We start from the raw sequence: 26,617 nt of genomic DNA on the forward strand, positions 1-26,617 counted from the left end.
AACTACAAAAGTCCTTCTACAGAAGAAAATAACTCCACCATACAATCCATATATTACCGGCTTTACAAGCACATAATGTGCTCTCTGTATAATATGTAATTCCGGCGTTGAGATCATCAGCTTCTTTCACACATGGCCTATTACCTAATGAATGAGAATTAAATGTTGACTCTTTCCGGGGTTATAATCATTTATTTCATTACTAGTAAGCCTATCGTTTTCGGCAATAAATCGCGTCACCATCATAACAAAAGTCTCATTGGTTAAGCAATTATGAAGCCATTACGCCTTACCTGAGAAGAGATACTACTAAAGGTTCATGTTTACTGGCGTCTTTTTATGCCAGAAGACATATTACCAATTTTTCTTTATGAGGATGAGCTACGGTGTCCTGTTACACTATATCATTCGTGGTTTCTTCAGCCCACATACTTACGAGAACCATAAAATCTAAATTGAAAACGTCTCTTCCGCAAAACGCGAGCCCCACATGAAACCCGGGCTAACTGCGCGGTGTCTGGTAGCTACTTTACATTATGAAGATGCAGAAATCGTAGGCCACAAAGCCAGCTAACCTGTGCTCTGGAACATGAGTTCCAAATTGAATGTTGTCGTCATAAATTCACAACCCATTGATTGCAACATTGCAGGAATCGATAAATTAGAGTGTGACCGAGCATGTGTTTAGAGAGGCAACTTGGAACAAGCAACTGTGGTTGAGGGTACAGTCAAGCAATCAGGAGACAAGCTGGGAAAACTTCACTTTGTAGGAAGTGCTTGGATGTGTACCGTAGAAGCATCAAGGAAGCAGAAGCCTTCGCAAACAATGGAAGAGATTCCGCAGAATCGCAACTTCATTATTTCCAAATGCTCGAAACGGTGTCCGACCCCATTAAGAGGCTTAGACGAACCTTTCATATTTTCTTCAGAGTCTGCATCAGGACGCTATCTAATATGCTCTCAGCCCCAGTGTAAGAAGACTCACGAAAATCAATTCATCCAGTGATCAAATTGATTAGATATCGAACATTAGTGGTTTTCCAACCTGTTGCATATTTCACTCCGCACTCAGTGGAAAATTAAGTGCATATCACGCGTCCGGGCAGAGGTGCACGAATAAGTGCATCGTGTGCATTTGCTTCGCACACCAAAGTGCCAGCAACAGCGATCAAGATGCGTTTCATGGTGCATTCATTCGCTTACCCGGGAAGCGACCTTACGGTGAACTGATGATACCATCATTATTGGCCGTAAACGAGTAAAAACGGTGTCTGTCCTGGGTTACGGCCTAATGGCGACGACCTGGCTAGAAGGTAGCCATGTTCAATGTTTGCACAATATCCCATAATAATACGCGTATCGTCTCGAAAGCTTCCAGCATTTGCTTCTCGATGGCAAAGAATGCCTGGAATGCACTTGCCACGAAATTGCTGATGGCTCAAGATTGGACGTAGGATGTACCCAATGAAGTGTGAATTGTTTGAGACATTTTGCATATCATAGTTATTTCATATTGTTCGCTTGGATAAGGTGAATATCAGATATCATTGAATAAAGTTGAATTCAAAGGGGATGTGAAAGGTCTTAAAAGAAAGAATTCGACTTTTTATGGCCATAATGTAGTACTAGTTTTTGCTTTGTAAAGTCTAAAATATAGTCAATCGAACTTCGATTTAAGATCTTATGATCCAATGGTTCGTAAAGCACTTTTTTATTGGCTGCCATTCACTAAGTCATCTAATTCCGCATTCTAAAGGTATGTAGGGTAGATAGATATCAGTGGTCGCTCCAAGGACCCAATTAGCGCTGTGGTGCGCCGTTTTGAAGCCACAAACTCCTAAGACCGTGGCTGATGTTATGAGAGCAGGGAGACAGAATCCAGAGTATTCACGAATCTGTCTGAGGTTCCCAAAGAATGGTTTACCTAGTGTCCTTAGCCTGACTCTAGCTAGAGATGGCAATCGCAGAGAAAATGCCTGAGGGTTTCCCCCATTCTGCGCACCTTCGGAAATGGGCATTGTAAGGTATCTCGAGCCTGGCAGTATAGTCCCCTATGGGCCAATGCCGTAATCTGCGTCTGGCACAGGAGCTCCCGTGATCGAGCTATGTTATAAGCGGGACAAATCCTCCTTGACTTAATACAGTTGATAGGCCCACGGCTGCCTAATAGAGCGAGTAGATTCGGCCCTTGACAGCCGCCAGCGAGCGAGACACCGACTGCACCCGCCGAAGGGCTGCCCAGAGCAAAGTCCCGCTTGGCCGAACCGTCAGCCCGCTCATTCTCGTCTATGTTCCTATGCCCGGGAGCCTAAAGAAGGTTGACCTTGAGCGTGCCGCACCGGCCTGGAGGATGTCGTCGCTGAGTAGAAGGCCTTGATAGCCACTTTGCTATGTTGCACTTGGGGCTCGGATCAAGCTCCAGTCATTAGACTTCCGGTATCGCCAGTACTTCCGCTTGAAATACACTGGCAAAACCCGGGAGACCATACGACTCGGACACACTGTATTCGAGAAGACGCCCACGCAAACGCCACGGTCCATCTTTGATCCGTCGATGAAGAATACTATGTCATAACCTTGCAATACGCAGCCGGTCTCCCACTCTGCCCTGGTTGGAAAGTCTACAGCAAAGTCATGAAGTTCAGCTTTCGGGTGGTACAGCCCAAGCGAAATGCCCATATTTCCCGAGGTACATCGTCTGGGATGTTACTGAGGCCATGGGACTATGCTGCCCAGGATCCGGACTAACGTAGTCTGACGGCAATGCACGCTACAAAGTTTTTAATGTGGTGCTCTAGTGGGAGGAGATGCAAGAGTGCATTGAGAGCATCTGCCAGCCAGGACTGCAGAGCCCCAGTAGCACCCGCACACGCGGTTCTTTGGATCCTATTAAACGTCGTTCTATTGTATTTTTTGCTCAAAGCCTGCCAGAATACAATACAGTCATAGGTCTGAATTGGATGCACCACAGCGGTGCACATTCAGAGAACCATTCTAGGCCTGAGACCCCACTTCTTTGCAAAGCTTCTCTTGCAGACGTAGAAGGCTATAAAGGCCTTTTTGACCCTGAGTTCTATGTTCAATCCCCAATTTATTTTTGGATCCGGGATTACACCCAGATACTTTACATTGGAAGAGTGAACCAATTTTTGTTCAGTCAACCGTCGTAGGTGGAATTCAGGTAGCCTTGTCTTGGTGGTGAATAGCATTAGTTCCGTTTCGGTTGGGTTTATGCCGACCCCGCATCTTGCGGCCCGCAGTTACACCTTTCGCAACGCTCCAAAGGCATATAGTGATTGGCCTTTCTTGGGCAATTCAGAATCCCGAATTACCCCGGTCCTCACCATCCCCTCTTATAATTTCATTCGATTTTTTCCGCCCATCACCAATTTTAATTAAATACAGGGTGCGGCAGCATAACTTCCTTTTTTCAAAACTCAATAAAAACTATTGTATATATCGGAAAATATTTATTTATTTTTTATAATGTAGGTACATGTCTAAAGTTTTTATTTACATTGTTTTGAAGATCAAATCTGTTAGGTGACGTCCCCCATTCTCCATACATTGCGTAAACCGATTTCTGGCGTTTGTCATGACTCTTGTTAGCATAGCAGGTGTTATGTTGGCAATTTCTTCTTGGATGTTGGTTTTCAAATCTTGTAAGGTTCTTGGACGGTTCACATAAACACGGGATTTCAAAAAAAAATGACAAGGGAACAGATCGGGAGAGGGTGCCGGCCATTTCAAATCACCTCTAATTGAGATAAGGCGCTCTGGAAAGTGTTCCCTCAAAACAGCCATCGATGCTCTTGAAGTGTGTGCTGTTGCACCGTCTTGTTGGAACCAAGTGTCCCCCAAATCCAAATTTTCTAGCCGTGGGAAAAGAAAATTCTGTAGCGTGTTTACATACCGGTCCGAATTCACTGTCACTGTAACCTCATTTTCCTCAAAAAACCAGGGACCAATAATTCCAGCTGAGGAAATTGCACACCACACTGTGACTTTGGGTGAATGCAAAGGCTTTTGATGCAATTCTCGAGGGTTGGTGTCAGCCCAGTAGCGCATGTTTTGTTTGTTAACCGACCCACACAAATGAAAATGGGCTTCATCGCTAAAAAAAACAATAGCACCCTCGGGAACGACATCAAGAAGAAGCTCACACGCGTTCATCCGAGAATTGAAGTCACATTCTGAAAGTTCCTGCACTATCGCCATCTTATAGGGATGAACATGAAGATCATCACGAAGAATTCTTCTCACAGAACGATCGGATAGTCCAAGGGCAGATGCGTGTTTGCGCGCAGGACGCCGTGGCGATCGCAACATTGACGCTCTCACTGCTTCAACGTTCTCAAGTGATCTAACGGGCCGAGGGACTCCAGTTCTTCTTTTCGTCGCACTTGCAGTTTGTCTGAATGTAGTGACCGATGTAACAATTGATTTGCGGTCTGGGACGGGAGCCAACGGGGCTAAATTAAAGCGATTCCAAAATGCACGCTGTGTTGCAATAACCGAACATCCGCTTGAAAAGTAAACCTCAACGGCAAAGGCATACTCCTCACTATTCCAACGCATGATGGCGACTGAACCGTGTCGGGACAAAACTTTACAGTATCCCCTCTTGAACGAGACCACTAGCGCTCCGCTATGACATCAACTAACTGAGTGGCGCGCATTTTAAAAAAGGAAGTTATGCTGCCGCACCCTGTATAACTAGTTTACTCACTTAATTTCTTTGAGATTCCTTATTCCCTATACCCTAAATCCTTATTTTTTTAGGAAAATATTTTTTATTTAAAACTGCTAATTACTATTTGCTTCATTTTTCTTTTTCAATTCTGGAAATAATTGCCAATTTGATCACTTATGTCAAAGCCTTCAATGTGCTAATCCTGCAGTAAAAATTTATGATTTCCTTGCCTGCTATTCTTATTGCGGCTGACTCTCAAAAGCTGCTATGAAGATCATGGTAGTTTCACATGAGTAACTACCGTGTGGACATCATTTCACGGTCCTCTTCGGACACAGATTGATTTGGCGACGACGATTAGGGCCCCACCGTGACTAGACTAGCGGTGCTAGTTTATGCCGAGTTCAGGGTTAGCATTCATAGCAGTGGATGCGGCACCGATGTAGGCGCAACCGCAAATAACCGAGCAGAGCGCACATTCTACAGAAATTCTCCTGAATCATATACTATGGTACCAAATAAACTCTGGTGGGAGTTCGGGCAAGAGCCACTTCAGATGAGTCTTTTACTGACTCGGATCTTATCGCCCTTCTCGAGTACATGGGAAGGCACTATCCAGTGGCTTGACTGGAATCAGCTCAATGCTTAGAATTGCTTACAATAAAATGCAACATTCTTATCGTTGTAAATGGATTTCCGCACCCACATAATGAATGATCGTAAGCATCTCTGTTGTCAGCTCCCCCACGGTGTACAGTTTATAAGTCTAACATTTACTTATAACATCATATATATTCTCTTTTATTTTTGCTCGTCTTTATATCTTCAATTCTATTTCATTCTGCCAGCTATAAACTATAGTGACTGCACAGTATAGCATTTTGCATCGTTAGCTCCCCGTCGCTAAATGTATTTAACCCATTTTCATAAATGTTATGGCAATGTATGCTATTCACTCCAAGTTTTTGGACTGCGATGGGTACTGTGAACTTCGGAAATTTCCACGTCAAATGTTTAGGGATTCCCTCTGCGTTCGTAAACATTCGCATAAAATTCTCACCAAACGTTACCTATCGTTGTAACACCTGCTGCGGTACCACGCTATCTGATGCAGTTCAACTGCTGCATCAACACATGGCGACTTTAGCATCGTTTCAACATCATCATCATCAACGACGCAACAACCGGTATCCGGTCTAGGCCTGCCTTAATAAGGAACTCCAGATATCCCGGTTTTGCGCCGAGGTCCACCAATTCGTTTCAACATATAGTCATAAAATCACCTTCTAATATGTTCCCTCAAGCCCATCGAGCGCCATAGCGCTTTTAACACGTCGCTGCCTGGCTCAGCTTATAACCTGCCGGCGACGACAACAATACTGACGCCACACCTAAGTTGCCCCGGTAGACTTATCCCCCGCCTACGTATGCCACGCACCGTCTATAAAAAATCATACCAGCTCGACAAGTTCCCAAGACAGCTTAATAACCGCGCTTCATCCGGGGGACATGTTCTCTATTCAGCATTTGCTCCGCTATGCAGTTTTGGCGATTGTTCTACTGTCGCTGCATTAGCACCACCGCACCCTTTTTCATGCGCATCATCGACACCCGCTATCAGTGACCCTTCATGATCTCATGTCGCCCGAGCGGCCCCCTGCTGAATGTTACCTCATCACCGAAACAACTGTTGGTGTCGCGGCTAACATACACCACCACTTTCGACAACATTCTGGCCTATATCAGAAGCAAGGCCAACTCAACTTTGTCACCTCTTTCATGTGTAAAGCTGACGAAGGATGGCTCTCCTAACCGAGTGATAGTTTTCTTCAAAGTGACATACCCACGACTTCGATGCTATCGTCCAATCTTCCTTTTGGCTCCAGACGCCTTCGTCAGACCTTATTAGAAGACTAAAATTCGAGAAAATTTCTGGCCGACCCGCCTGCCTCGCCGAACTTAAATGATTTTCACAACTTTGCACTATTTTATCATTTTATGAATTCCAACTGTCTGCCTTAGCATTCCAACATCACGTCATCTGCATTTCTGAAATCTTGTTGGATGACAGGATTTTAGATTCCGAGCTCATCCAAGGTTACTCTATCTTTCGTAGAGGTAGAGACTGCACCGCGCTTGGCAAGACAACCGGCGAAGGTGCTTTAATAGCAAGTTAAGTTCCCTCTCCATGCCGAAATCATTTTTCCCTCCTCCTCATCCAGCCGCCCTTTTCTGTACGAGGATTTTTTCGACAGGTTATCAGAAGTACTAATCGTTTTGTTCCCCTCACTTCCTTTCATCTTCTGTGGCGACTTTAATCTTCCCATGCTCAGCTGGTCTACTACTCCCGGCCTTCCTTCCTTTATCCACTTTCATGCACACCTATGCCGCCCTCCAATTTAACCCCTCTAGATACACTCTTGATCTTGTCCTCTCTAACCTTCCTGTGCGTTGCATTTCCCAGTCCTCTCATGCCCCCTCTTACGTTGTCCCTGACACTCATGATTCCGCCCTCGAGATTGATGCTCAGATATCCTGACTCCGCTCTCCTGTCGCGCGTAAGTTTAACTTTCGTCAAACGAACTTTGAGGGTCTGAACTCAGCCCCGACAACCATCAACTCCTCTCTACATTAAGGTGTGGCCGAGCACTCAACATCTTCTACACCACTTCTTTCCTGTCCGGTCAAACCCTTAATACGTAAGTCCAGAAATGAATATCTGACCAGTGTTGAAGGCTCACCGGAGGGCGGAAATCTCAAACCTTTCTGGTCCCACATTCGCAACTCCCGCTGTCCTGTTCAACTATCCTCTTAGTCCATTAAATTCTCTGACTCGCCCCCCCCCCCCCCCCCAAACTATCTTGCGAATTACTTTGCCGCCACTTTCTACGTTCCTCTTCTCTCCCCTTAGCATATGTAGCCTGCCCCGCATCGCCTACCATTCCCCTCCTTAAACCTCTCTTTGTCGAGTACCTCATTGGAAAGCTTGATGCCAATGTCGGCCCTGCTAGAATCTTCTTCCAAAACCCTTCACTATCTATTATTTTTAACATTGTTAGTTTTCTAGTCTGTGGAAAGAGGCTCCCATCATCCCCATTCACAAAAGTGACGATCGTGCTTTTGGGAGGATTACCGTGCCATTTCACCCCTCTCGTCCTGTCCCAAAATCTTCGAAAGATGGGTCAGCGACTGATTGTGCATACTATTTACAATAACTATGATGAAGCCTTCAATATTGCAAATCATAAGATACTTCTATCCAAACTCTCATCTCTAAGCGTTCCCATACCACTTGTTTTATCGCTTACCTCTTACCTTTCTAACCAATCCCGCCGCGTCTCTTTTTATTGCTGCACATCTCGCTTCTTCTCCCTCTCCTCTGGCGTCCTACAGGGATCTATTCTGGGACATTTGTCCCGCTCCCCCTCCTTACTTGACCCTATTTACTCTATGCCGACGACCTTAAGCTATTTTCCGCCTATACACTGTGTTTCCCTTCAATCCAACCTAGACACTCTAGTTCGTTGGTGCTTTACTAATAGTCAGAAATATGTCACTCTATGCACTATTCGCTTAAATCCTCACCCACTTCCCACTCCTACTCCCTTAACGGTCATTCCTTATCATACCTAAATTCCACTCAACACCTCGGAGCCACTTTCGTCATCCATTGCCTCGAAGTTACTAATCGAGCAGCAAAATTATCAGGGTTTATAATTCGCTCCTCCCCTGATTTCAACTCCATCTACCCTCCTTAGCTCTCTTCAATTCCTTCGTGAAGAGTACGCTCAAGTATTGCTCCGTGATCTGTTCACCTTCCCGTAACTGAACAACAAGATAGCTTTGCCACTGTCGAATGAGGGTAGACCCAGCTCTCCAATCCTGTGAGAAATGGCGGACGCAACACCCAAGCGAACGTAAACGACCAGCTACTCGTGATTCCTTTCGAGGCTAATGTTAGTGCCTATCTTTAGTGCCAATGACGAGGTGGTGAAAATTGCAGAAATCCACGAACCTTCCATCTCTCTGAAATTCGATCGCGTAGACCAGAGAGCCCACTTTGGCATTCAGATCAAGCATCACGACCACAATGTCCCCTTGGCGTCTACTAGAATTTCGCTCTCCAGAGTCAAAAGCACGTTACTCTGAGTGATTCAAGAATCCAGAGTCCCACCATCTTACATCACTTAGGCGTAGAATGTTCAGCTTGTACTGCTATTCTGAGGACCCTCGCTACCGTTGTCGAGGCGCATGTGCACATTCCAGATACCAATCAAATTCAGTTTTCGATAGCCAAAGGGCATAGCCGTGATTTCAGTCGCTATCCGAGACGTTGTTGATGTTTCGATAGCAATAAAGTTTCAAAATTTGTGGGTTGCGAGCCCACAAATAAGTCGCCACTTACGACAAGCAGGGAAGACTTTAAATATATTTTCAACCCCAACCCAAGTCGTCTGATGTCCTCTTCTAATTTGACGACGATTCCAACACCTTTCATTCGCCGAATGGAAAACTTTTTGCTCCGCTATATTCCGTCTTGATCTTATAAAGGACCTAGTTGGGGGCTTTCACAAAGATTTTGGCTTCCGTTGGTTTAATAAGTAGAGTTAGCGGTCCAGTCCTCCTTTTGATACTTCACCGTTCGTGCCGCCTTAACTGAAACCACAGGGGGTTTTCTGAAGACGATCCGTATTGTTGCCTCTTAACTTTCTCCGCCTTCTTCTTTTGAGTCCAGGAGACTATCTGGGTTAAGTCTCCTTCAGATAGATTTTCCTTCTTTCGTTTTTTGCTCAGTTCGCTCTGCTACAGGCTATTTGCGATACGTTTGGGACTCTCAGCGGGTGATGCGGTGGATGCTATTTTTCGACTGTCACCTGTTCCTCTTCATGTCTGCCTATAGAAAGAAATGCGATTCATTCCATAAGCCTGATTTTATGTTTTTGCTGATCTTTTCTCGAGGAAAAGACTGCATGCGCATTATAACTGATTAGTCTTTCCTCTTCGGCTTTTGCAAGGACAGTCGACTGAGCTCCCAATCGGCCATTCGAAGCCATCTGCCCAGTTTCAGCAGTATCATCTTATCCTTTTTCGGAAACGGTAGCACTGCATGGTCCTGGGGTTACTGTCTCCGCCCCGGGTGCCACATCACTTTGCCTTCTTTGCTGGGCCAAGCGGCGCATTTTCTTGCTGCGCACAAAAGCAGCCAACTCTGTCTTCATCTCTATCCCCTCAGTTTTGCGATGTTTCCCCGTGAAAGTTTTACCAAAACATCGAATGTAATAGATATGAACGGATTCAAAGCCCCTACTAAAGTTTCCTGACGCCTGACCTACGTTTAACTGATCCAGGAACTCACTGTGGAATCAGCGTAACTTCGGACAACTCGGTCTACTAATACCGGTAAAATGCACACTACCTGACCAGAATTCCGAAGTATCTGGCTTCTGAAATACGCCACAACTACCACCTTCGCGGAGCCATGCTCACATCACTCCATGTACGTCGGCAAAGGGCTACCGGTAGCTTCGGGGACCCTAAATGTGCCACGAAGTGTATCGGTCATTTGCTTCTTGTTACTAATAAAGCGGCAAAATGGATTCAGTGAACTCATCCTAGAATTCAATAAGATAGTCATACATTTTATACTTTATTATGGTACGTCTGGACCGCAAAGAAGCTTCTGGAGCAGGTTTTAGTAAAATGGAGCCAAATCGGGTGCTCCTTACTACTTACCTTGGATTATTAAATAATCAAGAATTATCTTACGGGGAGAGTTCTCGTCACAGGAGGAGTTGAAAAGTAATACATAATGAAAGACTCACTTTCCGACTGCCGGAAGAGTTAACGATGGTCGGCCTTGTAAAAGATCTGCAAATTGTTAAAGCGTACTGAAAACAAGGAATAACTAACGTCACCAGTCAACAGTTGCGAACGGTCCGACGTTAATCATTCAACATCTGGGGATATTGATCGATACCAGACTCAAGGATAAATTCAGGAACGACTCGAAATTTTTATGGGAAAAGGCAATAAGGTAACATACGCGACTTCTATCTAGATGGATATATTCATCGAAACCATGGGCCAAAGAAGAGTGAATTCAGCACATCTACCAATTGCTCTGAGAATATCCAATGCATTTAGGACAACATCGGATAAGGCGGTCCATGTCATCCTGTGAATGATTTCTGCAAATCTGGCAACTTTAGCAACCTCGGAATTATAAGAAAGCGGTACAATGGTAGGATAACTTCAGAAAAAGTGTTGAACAAAGGTGCAGAAAAAATTCCTTCAGAAACAGCTCCTTATAGAGTACAGTGATTAAAAGAAGTATTACCTGCTAATCCATTGGCTGATTTGGACAAGCAGGGAAGAGTGATGAGAGCGTCCGGAGAACTGGGATAAATATCATATAACAATAATGACCGCACAATCGAGGCTATAACTGTAACGTGGTCAAACCCTAACATGGGCAACATTGATGTCTTGGCTTACAAAGGAGTCGCCTTGTGAAACAATACTCCAGGTGTTCCCTGTGGAAAGAGGGGTAGCGATGGTGATTTAAATGAAGGTAAATCAAACTAGAATCAGCTTTTCTAATATTTTCACCGTCACCCTCCTGATTGCCCACTTTTTCTATTTCCACTCCTTAGTAGGACTTCAGGATATACAGCGATATAGGGAGTATTCGCTGATAGTGTAGTTTAGGAAAACTTTCTGGAGAGAAAATTTCCACTCATTAGCAAATATCTACCAATTTTCTTCATTAGATGAAACCATAGATCACGACTAACTTGCCACCCCATTTGCATAGTTGTTTTCATCATCTTTTCACCGCATGTACCCATCATCCGATCAGAGATAATGAATTGACGTAAATAATCCAGAAACTTTCTAGTCCTCCAAACAGCGGCTGGGAAAATTTACTCCAACGGCTTTCCATTATCCGTCCAACTTGTCAATAAAGATAATACTCGCAACGTCCTCCAATATGCAAATCAGCCATTTTTCATCATTTTTGTTATATCTGGTTTGTAGTATGGCCTCCTTGGCCCGCGAGCGTACCACTATCGAACTCACCAGAAAATCGTGTCCCGGTCTTGCTGGTCTTCCAGCGGCTTGCCTGCAACATCGCGAGGACATTCTTTTTAATGATAAACTTGTACTGGACCACTGGCCGGAACAATCTTCTTGTGTGCAACGGATCTTCTGCCTGGGACTTTTTGGTCTTTTACTTGGCTATTTCCATTTTGAACACTACATTGTGCGATTTGGACGAAACCACATCGCAGAGGAGAGCTGGCCGTTAAGTCGATATTGCAAACAATTCGTGATAAGTCCGCGAGCTGTGGATTTAATGAAAGATTTATAAAAAAAATTGTTGAGTTGCCATACAAGTGGATCTCCATGCTTCCATGTTTGAGTCTAGTTTCAACAATATTCCACGGAAAACAAGTCTGTTGAAAGCTACTATGACCAACTTTTTGCACCTTACTCAGCTTCCTGCACCTTGCGGTTCGTAGGATTAAAAAAAATTATCACCTACTGCCCATCATCATATGATGATTCCCATGGGAACCTAATTCACCTGCCATTTTTGACTTATCTGATGTCTCATAAAGGTTTTTGCCCACCTGCAACCCTGTCCTGGGCCCTCCAAATATAGCGTCCATTTGCAGCGCATGATTCCGACGTAGCTCCCATCCCAGGAACCAAACTGCAGGAACTATGGAAGATGACGCGTCTGCATATTGCAAATTGACCATATAGTCAAGTAAGCCCAGCATTAATAACAATTTCTCCGTCTAGTTGCGACTTCAATTACCTCGTTTTGCAGCCAATGGACTGGACACTTGTATGCGCGCTGGACCATGCAAGATGAACAGATTCCCTATTCGGAAAACCGCAGCTATAAGTACATATGACTAATTGATTTACGATGAGTCCGACATGGCTTGGCTAACGGGCAGCCCCGACTAGCCTGGCCCAACTCTCCTGGCATCTGCAGTCGCAGCATCCTCTGTTCAGATATCAGATACTTGTGGAGTTGTTTAAATGATTCCAATGCAATGCTCCATTGGCAGATCATGGTTGGTTCTTGCCTCCGAGTCAATGTGACGCTTAGATGGAGATGAAGATGAGTCCGATTGATGGTAACTGTTTTGTTACGTTCAGGGAAATGATAACTCACAGTGGAAACGAGTTTTTTGAGGGATAGGATCCATTAGAAGCATAGTCGCCTCGTAAGCACATCCACTTCCAATGTAAAATAGTTTTAAACATCATAATTTATGTTTGCGGTTTTTCGATTGTGCGTAGACTACAGCTGGGACTGTGCAGTGTCTATGTCGCGTACAAATACCTCAGAAAGTCAAAGTAATTTATATTCGCCATTTTACAGTGGATCCAACAGTTCACAAGGAGTGGCTGTGGAATGCAAAACATGAACCTAGGCACGAACTTTGCTCCTCGCCTGGGAAACAGCGAGATCTTGAAAGTGTGTTTTAGGGTCGTGGAAGTATAAAGGCAGAGAATGTATTATATATCGTCGATGTGGGAACAATCATGCCCTACAATACCCAAGTGGGTAATTCAGTGATGGAAAGTTTCTTTTCATTCATGATGAGTGCATGCTACAACAGCAGTACTTGCATTCAAAGCCAGTATGTTCTTGGTGATACTTCACTTCACAACTAATGACAAATGTTCAGCACACTAAGGTTTTATACTTTTAACAGAAAAGGATTAAAGCAAAACACATTGCCGACGTGGATTGCTACCCACAGTAGAGCATAAAACCTAGGAAACGCCTGCTGAACCAACACCAACAGCTCTACTACCAATCCCTATCTTCGCCTCCAAGTGGTGACCGCTGGGAGCTCTTTCTTGACGAAAAGCTGCAGACGGAGAAGGATGTAGGCGAGTCTCCCGCGCCTAAAAACGGGAAAAATTTTATCAACTGGTCCTTCAGGTTGGGGGTTGGATAGGGCTGACAACCCTACACGGAAAACCGAAGTTACGAAGCCACAACAGGAGCCTCGGACTGGACGGATTACACAACGACGAAGCCGACAACTACAAAGGAATAATGATTTGCGCATTTTCTCATGCAACGTGCGCTCCCTGTACAGAGATGAAGCCGATGAGCAGCTAGCCGATACCCTGTCAAAAGGAGATGCGTTGGACAGGGACCGGTTTCCTGGAGAAGAGTCGCTACACCATATATTATAGTGGCCATCCAGTAAATCATGTGCTCGGAGTAGGTTTCTTAGTCAACCAAAAAATGAAGCCTGCTGTTTTCGGCTTTCAAAACATAAGCGAACGGCTATGCACTTTGCGCTTGCGAGGCAAGTTTAGAAATAGAAGCCTCACGTTTACGCCCCTACCGAGGAAACTGCAGAGTCGAGAAGGATACCTTCTACGAGGCAGTAAAACGAACCCTAGATATGCCAGATATGATATCAAAATCATACTTGGGGACAGCCAACTAGGGAAGGAGCCCGTATTCAGACGATATGTTGGCTCTCATAGCTTACATCAAAATACAAATGATAACGGACTGCGGATCATTCAATTGGCAGTGTCACACGAAATGGTTGTTGGAAGTACCTTGTTTGCTCGGAAAGCGGTCCACAAACATACGTGGGGCTTTCCAGATGGGACCACTTTCAACCAAATTGACCACGTGTTGATCGAACGCCGCCACCTCTCAGCCTTGATGAATGTCAGAACATCTAGGGGGGGCCAATATAGACTCGGATCACAATCTCGTTGACATGGTGCTCCGAGCTCGAATAACAATACCACCTAGAATCCCCTCTGACAATCAGGTGAGAGTGAACACTGAAGCCATCCACAACACAGTCCTCCGCGACACCTATAAGAGGGAAATGGATGCCGCAATAACCGCAGTCAACAAACGACCTGGAGATGGAACATCAACAAATGATCTTCACAATCACCTGAAGACCGTTATCATAAATACGACCACAAACATACTTGGCCCCGGTCGCAAAAAGAGTCACAATGGCTGATTTGACGATGAATGTAAACTAGCAACGGAACGGAAGAATGCTGCATACCGAGTAATGTTGCATTCTCAAAGAACGCGGGCACGCGCGAAGATTTATCACGAACTCCGGTGAGCGGAGAAGCGACTTCACAGACGGAAGCCTGGAAGAACCAACAAGTCTGCGAAAAGTACAGGGAATAACCGCACCAGGCGCGCAAGTTTTACCAACAAGTCAGCAGGATGAAGCCTTGCACACCTCGATGTTCATCCTGCCGAAACAAAGAGGGAGATCTCATTTCCGACAGTATGAGCATATTGGAGCGATGGGTTGAGTACTTTATTAAAGTACTGAACAACCAGAACATTGGCGAGTTGGAAGTCTCGCCAACTGAAGACGGCGGACAAATACTGCCACCACCAAGTATAGAAGAAATAGTCCGTGGAATTCATCAACTTAAAAATCATAAGTCGCCAGGAGCCGATGGAATTACAGCCGAATTGGTTAAATATGGAGGCGACCAATTAACAACAACAGCGAATCAATGCCTGACGACTGGCAAAGGGGCATTATCTGTCCCGTACATAAAAAGGCAGATATCAGACAGTGCAGCAATTTTAGAGGTATGACGTTTCTGACTCTCATCTATAAGATCGCTATCTTCCTAGGCCGGATAGACCCATACGCCCAGAACATCATTGGCCCACACCAAAGGGGTTTCACTCCAGGTAGATCAGAAACAGATCAGATTTTCTGTGTGCGGCAAGCGATAGAAAAACTGTTGGAATATGGACATCAGTTGCACCATCTCTTCATCGCCTTTAAAGCCGCCTATAATAGCATAGCCAGGGTAAAACTGTACACGCCATGAGAGAATTCGGTATCCCGACAAAATTGATAAGACTGACTAGGCTGACCCTGACCAATGTGCGAGGCCACATAAAAGCAGCGGGATCACTCTCAAGACCATTCGACATCAACAACGGTCTATGATAAGGGGATGCCCTATCATACGTCCTCGAGAAAGTGATCCGTGATGCAGAGGTAAATGCGAGGAGTACGATCGACTTTAAGTCCACCCTACTACTGGCCTACGCTGACGATATCGACCTGCCTTTCCATGCCGCAGGAAATATCTCCTCAGAGAGGCACCCTTCGACCAACTTAGAAAATATGTTCGGTCTTGATTTTACAGCAAATCTGTGTCCGGAGAGCTGAGTGGTTAGAGCAGAAAGCTGTCGTACGGAAGGTCGCGGTTCAAATCTCACTGGTGGCAGTGGAATTTGTGTCGTGGTTTGACGTCGGATACCAGTCGACTGAGTCAAATCAGGTTAATAATCTCAGACGAGCGCAATGCTGACCACATTGCTTCTTACAGAGCACTATAATCCTGTAGTGTACCGTTATGGTTTTGAATGATGTGCTCCAACACACAACAATATGGATTATTGCGTCAAGGATTATTTAATAATAATCCTATTAATATATTATTAAAAGGCCCTAACGGGTATGCTAGGACGCGGTCAACATGATTCGCATCCTACAAATTGATATACACCGGAGTGCAACCCCACACGAGTTGCTAGAGTAGTTTGCTGCTATTTTGGGCACAAAAGGTGCGATGCTGGTCGTGGGTGACTTCAGTGCCAGGGCACTTCAATGGGATATGCCTCACCTAGACTCCAGAGGGTAACGAATTTTGGAAATGGTAGCGAGAACAGTACTTGTAATTTTAAACCCTGGATGCACCCCAACGTTCTGGCGCTCAGGCTGCGAGGGAAGCATTCCAGACGCAACCTTCGCGCTTGAGTTACTGTTGCCGCTGGTGGACGGGTGGCGAGTTCTGGAAGACTTCGCGGCAAGCTATCATCAACACATTGCCTTCAAAGTGGTTGACACAAACTCTCAGTGTGCGCTACCCCCACGCTCTTTCTGTGCTTGGAATGTCGAGAATGTGAACACCGGGAAGTTTATCGAAACTCTTGGAACAGGTGGGGCCGCGCTGGAGGGTACTGCAAGTGATACTATCGTAAATTCAGTTATCAACCTGAGCGGCGGCCTGTGAAGCTTCCATGCCCAATAGGGGATCAAGACAAGGTAAACCTTCTACGTATTGGTGGACGGCGGAAATTTCAGAGCTCCAGAAAGGGTGTCACTGACTCCGCCGTTTGACACAGCGTCTAAACGATCGGGAGAAGGTATGTACCATAACAACAGAGTACAGATCGGCCAAAAGAAGACTCCACAGCGCAATAAACAGAAGCAAGGCTCGCTGATCTGGTCGAAGAGGTGGGAATCGGTTACAAACTGGTAACCCAAAAAATCGGGGCTCTGCGGAAAACTGGAGCAGATGGACTGCATGGTACGGCCACTATTTCCTGTGCACTACGTGCGGGATGATGACGTCGGCAAGGAGACCACTCAGGACTGCCCACTTTTATCTATAAAAGAACTGGAACAGGCAACCCTCTCAATGAAAATCAAAAAGTCGCCAGGACCCGATGGTATCCCAGCGGAGATGTACAAACTGGTGTTTCAACTTGAGACCAACTGCTCGGCGTATCCAATGCTTGCCTGAAAGAAGGATTTTTTCCTTCACGTTGGAAGGTGGCGAAGCTTGCGCTAATCAGTAAAGGGAAAGACGACCCTGAGTTGCCGTCTTCATACCTCTCACTTTGTATAAAATTGCTGTTTGTGTAAAATTGTTCGAAAAGCTCATCAGATGTAGACTTACTGAAGCGATACGCGCTGCCGGAGACTTATCCCCACGGCAGCACGGTTTTAGAGCAGGGAGATCCACAGTTGATGCTGTCATCGTGTCAAATCGTGGATGCCGTTCGTCGAGCAGAGATACATAGTCACCACGCTCGACAGATAGTGCTCCTCGTAACGCTTGACGTCAGAAATGCCTTTAACTCCGTAAGATGGAAAGATATTCTAGGCACAGTAGACAATACTTTCCAAATGCTCAACCATCTCTTAAGGATATTGAGGGACTGTCTGAGGTACTGCTCCCTGTTCCACAAAACACAAGGTCACGTCGGAGGTAGCAAAAAGATCCATCCTAAGGCCGGACCTCAAGAACGCTTTCTATGATAGTCTACCTAAACTTGACATGCCAGAAGGATCACACTGGTCGGTTATGCAGATGATATCGCGCGAACAGGCGCAAAGCAGACTTGGCATATTGATGCGGCGAATAGTGAATGATGACTGCTCATGGTTTTAACCTTGCTGTAGAGAAAACCTAAGTAGTCATTCTGATTAAAAGGAGAGTTCCAACCCTGCAACCCCTACTTTTCGGCGAGTCAATAATGGAGTCAAAATCAAAGGTAAAGTACCTTGGACTGACTCTTGACTAAAAGATAAGCTTTTTTGGCAAATGAAACCAGCAGCGAACGAAGCTGCAGCTGGAGTTTCGACCTTAAGTTGGCTAATTACAAATATTGGGGGTCCTACATCATGCAGGCGACGTCTCCTGATGAGTTCAATCCTGTCTGTCGTGGTCTACGGCGTAAAGCTGACGATCTTCGCAAGGAGGTATATCGTATGCGTCTTGTGCAAGTACAGAGACGGGGAGCTTTGCGGTTGGCGTTTGCGTACCTCATTATCTCTGAACCGGCCGTGATGGTGATCGCGGGAGTGATTACCATTACCCTTATTGCTAAGGAGCGTCAAGCCATATACAAGCGGAAGGGAGGAGAGCCAAGGAGCTGGTTGCTGGTGGAGAATGGCAACGCAGATGAGATGAGTGACAACTCTCTTGGCAAAATGAAACTTGAGTAAGATGGTCTGCAGGGTTCATTTTCAACTTAGGTGCGTGGTTAAATTGGAAGGGGGTTAGATTGACTATTTCCTTACTTAGTTCTTAAGTAGGCATGGAGGTTTTCAGTCTTACCAACACAAGATAGGAAAGGCACGATCTATAGATTGTGTGTTTTACAATAGAGTGGTAGACAACGCCCATCAAGCAATTTCTTCTTGTAGAAGGTGAGATGGAATTCGTCAGCAGCTCTATCTAAACGCAGAGGATCTATCTCCGGACAACATTGTTGAGGAGATGCTGAAAAGCGCTGACCGGTGGAGCCCTGTTCGGGTTTTTCGTTGCAAAGAAAATAGAGCTCGACCGGTGGACGGGCCGGATGTAACAAGAGAGAGTTCCCTTTATCCTCTCCCCTTCCATTGGTGAAAGGAATTCCCTGATTTGAAAGCTCCGCTGGGCGGAAGAGTTCAGGGGCTAACCCGAAGTGATGTGACAAACATATACAAGCTAGCTCTCTGTCGATAGGGAGGTGTTTAGTAGATGATCCGACGACGTACCATTGCGAGAATCCAATGTTCTGTGCGTAAATGCATTCACCTACCCTAGCTCAAACAGAAAACAAAAAAAAAAATTAGTTCACAATTGAGGCAGGCCCCCTTTCCAAAAGGACTTTACACCAACTTTAAAGCCCAGAACTAATATCTAATCTAATCTAATAGACTACGTCCCCACCGGCAATCACTCTTGGATTACGCCCCCTTGCGTCAAGCATCTCCTCGAAATTGGACAGTGTCAGACGTGCCGTAACAGTTATTTACCACCTGGGGTCACGCTTGATGGGAAATCTGCGAACTTCTCACAGGAAATATGCGAGTTGGGTAACATCAAACTATATCGGTGAATGCTCCATACAGTGTCTAACTTCAAAGCTGTTCAGGTTTCCAGGTCGCAACAAATCCAAACATTACCCTACTTACCACTGGTATTCCGCCTACATCGTACATAAATAATTAGTAACTGACAAGTAATGACTCACCAGCCGATTCTAAAAAACCTGATGGAGGCTTGATTTTCAGTCAAAATAGCTATATTTCGTCGGTGAAAATACGGTTTCACAACCTTGCTGAACATTGCCGATTTATACTCTGCCCTGACTGGGAAACCTGTGGCTTTCCTTAAAAGATGCCCAAAGTTCCCTTAGTAGCAGATCCATGATGTTATTATGACTGCAAGGCTTCACGATCCTGGTTACGTGGCTGCTGAGAGCTAAATAGGAGCCATCTTTCAATAATCGGCCTTGACTGTATGTTTAGGACATACCCTAAATTTTCCAATAAAAAAATCTAAGATATTTATTTTTTAAGCTCTTAGCTTTCTCCAGCTTTTTTGACGACAAACCTTCAGGAGTTCATAATTAGAACACGGTGTCGATTTCTTCATGTCGTTTTCACAGTATTGCCTTTAATGCGAACTTATACCTCATGGCTTTATAGGGAGTGAAGGAAGAACATAAACCCAGTTAGATATTTTAGATATGTAGATAGATAGGTCAATATTTTGCAGTCAAAGCCACGCAATTGCTTTATTAATATTTATCAAAACTAAAAATTATAGACCTGTGACAGTGACTAAGTGGGTTATACCAATTTTGAAATAAGCTGAGTAACAAGAAACCCTATTCTGACGTAAGTCTCAATTATCTGATCCCGCCTATGTTAACCAAACCAGTCATTTTTGTAATCCTTGGATAATATCCGTAAATTAGGCCCTTGAGAAAATTCACATTGCATTCTTGTAAATTTCCTTCAATTAAAGGGGTTGAGCCGAACATATCATGGTATAAAACCCACCACCCTAATCACTGCTTCAACAGTAAGGAGTCAATCATGTTCCAATCACTTTGGATTCGTTTGAATGTATTTCTTAATAAACTTCAACTGCATCATAATGGAAAGCATACATCCTTGGAGCTTGCAGTGAAGGGTCTGCGGTTGTTGTTCAGATTCATATTTCCTGGATATTCCTGAAATAAACTCAAATGATTTTCAGATATCTTGGAATATGGTGTATGGATAGAACTAGGGAAAATTCGTCTTACAAAATATACAATAAAGTTATCTTAGCGGTGACAAATATCTTTGTAATTACGGCAACTTGCGATCTATGTGGATCAATATCAGATTACGAAAATTTTCTGGATGGAGCTTGTATTCTCACTGCGGTAAGTTTTGGGGAGAGAAGTACAATTTTCTTTGTTACTATCAAATTTATAAAAGAAGCCAGTTATATGTATCTATCGAAATTGACTGTTCGGCTAGGTTTTCACAGTCAAAGCAATGAATCTTGAATTGATCTAACTGAGTGATTTTTTCAGTTTTACATGATTCTTTACAAAAGGATTGAGTTCCATGTGAAACAAAGTGAAATTGAGAAAATAATAAATATTCTTCATAAACGGGCCCAGTTTATATTTATAAGTGCAAATGAAAGGAACAGAAAAAAGTATTGCGAATATTTACAAGAAGAATACGCATTAATTATTTTACTTGGAATCATTGCTTTTACTCTATCTAGTGCCTTCACCTTTCAGGTATGTATAGAAGAAGTTTTTCCTACGTATTTACTATATTTATTATACTCTGCCACCCAAAATGATTTTCCTGGTATCCATTGGAGTATTACCTAAAATGATATTTTACAGCCACTCCTGTCACATTCTTCCGCACTGCCGTTCCGTGCAAAATATCCATTTTCAACGGAAGCTGGATCATATGCCTACATTTTTATCTACCTATATCAGAGTGTGTGTTGTTTTATTTTAATCTTCCAAATTTATTACATGGATACGAGTACGATAATAATGGTGAACCAAGCCTGTCTATATTTGGAATATGTATGCGATAGCTTCAGAAATCTTGGAGCGCAAGGACACACACACTCAAAAATCAAGGATGTACTTGGCAGAATTGTGCATGAACATCAAAGGATAATTTCGTAAAGATCAGAGTCCTTCAATGAAAGCGCCTTTTCTTTGAAGTTGAATTTGAAAAATTGCCCAGAAAAACATGAATGGTTTCTAAACTCACTGGAGCTTCTATCTTATTATTATTATTCTGTTAAGGGAAAATCGCACCGCGTCCTTAAAGAACTATTGTGCCCCTTTTCCAGGTTATGGTGTACCTATTGATCATAGTATCTCAAGCAAGTCTATAACCATCAGGAACAGTATGTTCCCTACTTCCAGATCTTTCAGCTTTGCATCTGGTATTAAGATTAAGATGCCTCGACCTACTTTGACGTGTATAGAGGTTTCGTCCTCCTCCTCACAAAACCTGCAGGCAGTGTCCGTGGATATCCCTAGCTTCCCTAGGTGATAGTTCAGCCGACAATGACCAGTGAGAATTCCCACTATGATTCGGACGTCCTTTTTGGTAAGGTTTAAGCAATCCTTTGTGCGTATGGGTTCGTATCCTCCAATAAGCACCCTGGACTGCTCCATCCCTGGTAGGCCCGCCCAGTACCAATTGTTCCTCTTCATTTCTTAGATTCATAGCCATGAAACCGTTTCCGATTCTACAGAAGGGTTGTGGCCCGTGTAAAGGCATCCCTGCTCCGTTCTTGGCTAGTTCGTCCGCTGCCTCGTTACCTTCCAACCCAGCATGGCCTGCAACCCAAAGTATCCAGTCCTTGTTGGACGAGCCAAGTGTATTCAGTCTCTCAAGGCATTCCCTCACCAGTTTAGAGTTCACCTGGTTGGACCTAAGTGCCTTGATCGCTGCTTGGCTATCAGTGAGAATAGCTATGTTCTGCCCCCTATAGTTCCTTTGCAGATTAAAAGCACATTAGTCAATGGCGTATATTTCCGCCTGGAATATGCTAGTGTACCTGCTCATTGGCTCAAAGTACATTTTCCTTGGACCAATGACACCGGCACCCGCTCCCTCTGCTGTGAGGGATCCGTCAGCGTATCAAGTAATCAATTGCTGGTTTAAGCCATATGTCCCAGCCACGCTCTCCTAGTTTGTAAAGTAATTCGGGATACCGCCTAGAAAGAATAACAATCTTCCTTCAATTAAGGCAGCTCCCCGCCTCACTCATACTACCGGCCACCCTGAACATTCATCTCCTTGCCTGCATCTGTATGTGCAGATGAAGAGGGTTTAATCCCAGAAGGACCTCCAGAGATGCCGTTGGGCATATCCTGATTGCCCCACTGATACACACGCAAGCCAGCCTTTGGAACGTTCTATCTTAAAAAAAAAATTATCTATTGACTGTTACTTCCATTCGTTTTGAGAATGATGGGGTCCTAAGTCCGCATCAACTTAATGCTGGACCGGACCAAATGGGAAGCAACTTACTCCCTCTTTCCTGGTCCACCGACCCCTCGCTTAGGGCTTGTACCCAAACTTTTCAAAAAAGTGAAGCGATGGCGGCTTTACGGTTTCTTACCAGGGCAGAGGCAAATCGTCAGACGCTGCCTCACCTCTGCCCTGGGAGCAGGGTGACCGTAGCGGCTCGCAGATGTTGAGTGCTCCTTTATATAATTCGTAGAACACAACATGACTATGAATTATGCTCCCAGGGCAGAGGTGAGGCAGCGTCTGACGATTTGCCTCTGCCCTGGTAAGAAACCGTAAAGCCGCCATCGCTTCACTTTTTTGTTACTTCCATCTTCCAGTTAACTCAGCGTCTCAAACATCTGAACCATATATCGACACAATTCTCCATTTGCAATGGTTTCCGGTGAAAGTTCCCGATTATGCATGATGGAAAAGTGTTTAGGCATGTATGTGCAGCTCAAGAGAAGCAATGACGGCCAATTTTCATTCCTGCAACACCAAAAAATGCCGATTCAGAACCACTTTACTTTGGTGTTCTGTATTGTATCTGTCCAACATCTGCACACTTACAATCTTTCAGCATAGGTATCATTGTATACTGAGCTCCTCCATAGTATAAGTAACAATAAATATGTGCATTCACCGAATCTGACAAAATTGAGGAATATTTAAAATCACCCGACGGTAAGCAGTCAAAACCATGAGCTCTACTTCCTTTTTTTGGGTAGAGAGGCGACGCGTAAAATGAGGAGTCCTGCCCCCCCCCCTTTTTCCTTCAAACTAGGCCTATTAAGTTTGGGAGTACAGAAACGCTTAGATACCCAGCGTCTATTCTGTATATCGTCATCCTTTTCGTCTTAAGAATGCCTTGAGAGCAATATGCTACCCGGGTCCGATTGACCTCACTTTTTCGGTATGGTACCCGCCTCGCAAAAAACTGTTAGTGGTCGTGCAACCACAGAGTAGGATAGGCATCACCAATTCTTGGCAGTATATGAAATCACGCAGCCTTAATTTACCGATGTTGCGCAGGTATGACCGAAACTACCCATACCCACTGTGCAGCCGGATTAGACAATAATTGATCTGATCCTGGCGTTCACTGAACAACTGTCGCACGTTGCTGATGAATTGTATGGTCCATTTACTTCACGATTCAATTTCGTAGAATTAGCGCCATGCGCTGGTAGTGCGAGCCTTTTCTTCACAAGCGATCATTTCATTATCTTTCTCAGGGGAAGAGTCTTTGTGCTCGCGCTTTGTGTTTCTGATACATCTCCTTTTTGAAGGCACTTGTCCACATCATAGAACCGTAAAAAAGAGCGAACTAAGCCATGCGCATTAGCAACTGACGTCTACCGAATACGGAACCTATCTATCATGAAACGCAATTCCAAAGCGCGGGATCCATTCCCGACAAAGAGCCTCGGTGCAGATAGTGCGGAAATATCGGCCAGAGGTCTTACCCAGGCCACCGCTTGAACCTATCGATGATTGTGAGGTGATACTTGAAGCCATGCGAGTCTGGCAAGGGACAAATGATGTCGATGTGGATCATCTGAAAACGCTTGGTAGACGTTTCTGGCTCAAGAATTAACATCTTTATTCATTGAGGACCAGAAATATTTTTTAGTGACATGCCGATTTGTTGTCCGAATGCCTGGTTGTGCAAGATCGTATATTGCATGGAATAATTCCTTGCGAAAAGTGGCGGGAATATATGGTCTAGGTTTCTTTTTAGAGGCCTCGCAGACTATTTTGGAGGTTGAATCGAAATGAGGAAACTTCCGAAATTTTCTCCCTGAGGCTCTGAAGTACTGCGTCAACCTTCAGTGCCTTGGCGATTGCTGCAAAAAAAAAATTTCACTTGCGGTTGAAGGAATTTGCATTTTTCAACGTTGAGTAAAAGACCGCCCACAAGGAGTCGTTGAAAAATGCACTCAAGATGTTCTAAATGCTCATCATCATCATTACCAATGGCGCAACAACCGGTACCCCGTCTAGGATTGCCTTAATAAGGAACTCCAGACATCTTGGTTTTGTGCCGAAGTCCATCACAGGCAGGGTCTGCTTCGTCTTCTTTTTCTACTATAGATCTTGCCTTTATAGACATTTCGGGTGGGATCCTCATCCACACGGATTAAGTGTCGCCCAACGTAACCTGTTTATCCACAACCAAACAGTCGTGGTATCACTCATAGATTTAGTCGTTATGTAGACTACGGAATTGTCCATCCTCAAAGAGCCAAAAATTCTCGGGAGGATTCTTCTCTGGAACGCGGCCGATAGTTCGCAAATTTTCTTGCTTAGAACCCAGGTCTACGAGGAATACACGAGGACTGGTAAGATCATTGTCTTGTACAGTAAAAGCTTTCACCCTATAGTGAAACATTTCGAGCGGAACAGTTTTTAAAAGCTGAGATAGACTCTGTTGATTGCCAACAACCATGCGCGGATTTCTTCATTTTAGCTGTTATCGGTTGTAATTTTCGCCCTTAGATACGAGGAATTTTCAACGGTCTCAAATTTGTAGTCTCCAATCTTCATTGTTTTCGTTTGACCGGTCCGATTCGATGTTGTTCAATCTTTGTTCTTTGGCGCTGACGTTGCCACCATGTATTTCGTCTTGCCTTCATTAATGAGTAGCTTAAGATCTCGCTCCAATCGCCTCTTGATCGATCTGGATGAAGATAGACCGTACATCTCAAGCTGTTCTCCCTGAAATGTCAATATCGTGAGCATTAGCCAGTAGTTGGGTGAACTTTAAGAGGATGGTGCCGCTTCCATTGACATTTGCATTGCAAATCACTTTTATCAGGGCCAGGTTAAAGACGACGCAATTTCGTCGGGATACCAAATTCTTTCATGGCCGTGTACAGTTTTACCCTGGCTATGCTGTCATAGGCGGTATGGAACTCGATGAAAAGAAGGTGCAGCTGATGTCCATATTCCAACAGTTTTTCCATCGCCTGCTACACAGAGAAAATCTGATCTGTTTCTGATTTTCCAATGATGTTTTGGGCGTACGAGGCTATGCGGCCTAGCAAGATAGTGGAGAATATCTTATAGATGGTACTCAGCAATGTGATAATTGCTGCACTGCGTAATATCTCCCTTTTGATGTATAATGATGATGCAGATAATGGCTCGTTGCCAATCTCCAGGCATTGATTCGCTGTCCCACGCCTTGAGCATCAAATGGTGTAGTTGATCGCCTCTATTTTTAACCAATTCGGCTGTATTTCTATCGGCTTCAGGTGACTTTTGGTTTTAAGCCGATGAATTGCATGGACTGTTTATTCCGTGCTTGGTGGTGGCAGCATTTGTCCGGGACCTCCAACTAGCCGTTGATCGATGGTCGTTGATCAGTTCATCAAAATACTCAACCCATCGCTCCAATATGCCCATTCGGTTGAAAATCAGATTGCGCTCTTTGTCTCGGCAGGATGAGCATCGAGGTATATAAGGCTTCATCCTGCTGATTTGTTGGTAAAACTTGCGCACTTGGTGCGGTTGCTGCCTCTACTTTTCGATTTGATAGATTCATTGATTCTCCCAGGTTTCTTTTTTCCGTCTGTAAGTCGCTTCTCCGCTCGACACAGTTCGTGATAAGTCTCTGCCCGTGCCCGCGTTTTTTGAGAATGAGAAGTTGAGAGTGAGAGAATGCAACATTACTCGGTATGCGGCATTCTTCCGTTCCGTTGCTAGCTAACATTCATCGTGGAACCAGCCGTTCCAACTTTTCGTGCGGCTGAGGCCAAGTATATTTGTTACCGCATCAATGGTAACTTTCTTCAGGTAGTTGTTA

At 44.5% G+C, this 26,617-nt stretch overlaps 1 protein-coding gene across 1 annotated transcript in view; it reads left to right on the plus strand.

Moving 5' to 3' along the window:
- Positions 1-26,617, plus strand: part of LOC119647106 (putative odorant receptor 92a) — a 66,181-nt gene that overhangs the window by 35,922 nt on the left and 3,642 nt on the right. Inside the window, exons 2-5 of the mRNA XM_038047885.1 lie at positions 20,282-20,456; positions 20,516-20,687; positions 20,841-21,056; positions 21,168-21,460. Coding sequence (XP_037903813.1) covers positions 20,282-20,456; positions 20,516-20,687; positions 20,841-21,056; positions 21,168-21,460 — 856 coding nt within the window. The remainder of the gene's footprint in view (positions 1-20,281; positions 20,457-20,515; positions 20,688-20,840; positions 21,057-21,167; positions 21,461-26,617) is intronic.

This window comes from Hermetia illucens, chromosome 1, assembly GCF_905115235.1.
Source record: "Hermetia illucens chromosome 1, iHerIll2.2.curated.20191125, whole genome shotgun sequence".
Taxonomy (NCBI): Eukaryota; Metazoa; Arthropoda; class Insecta; order Diptera; family Stratiomyidae; genus Hermetia; species Hermetia illucens.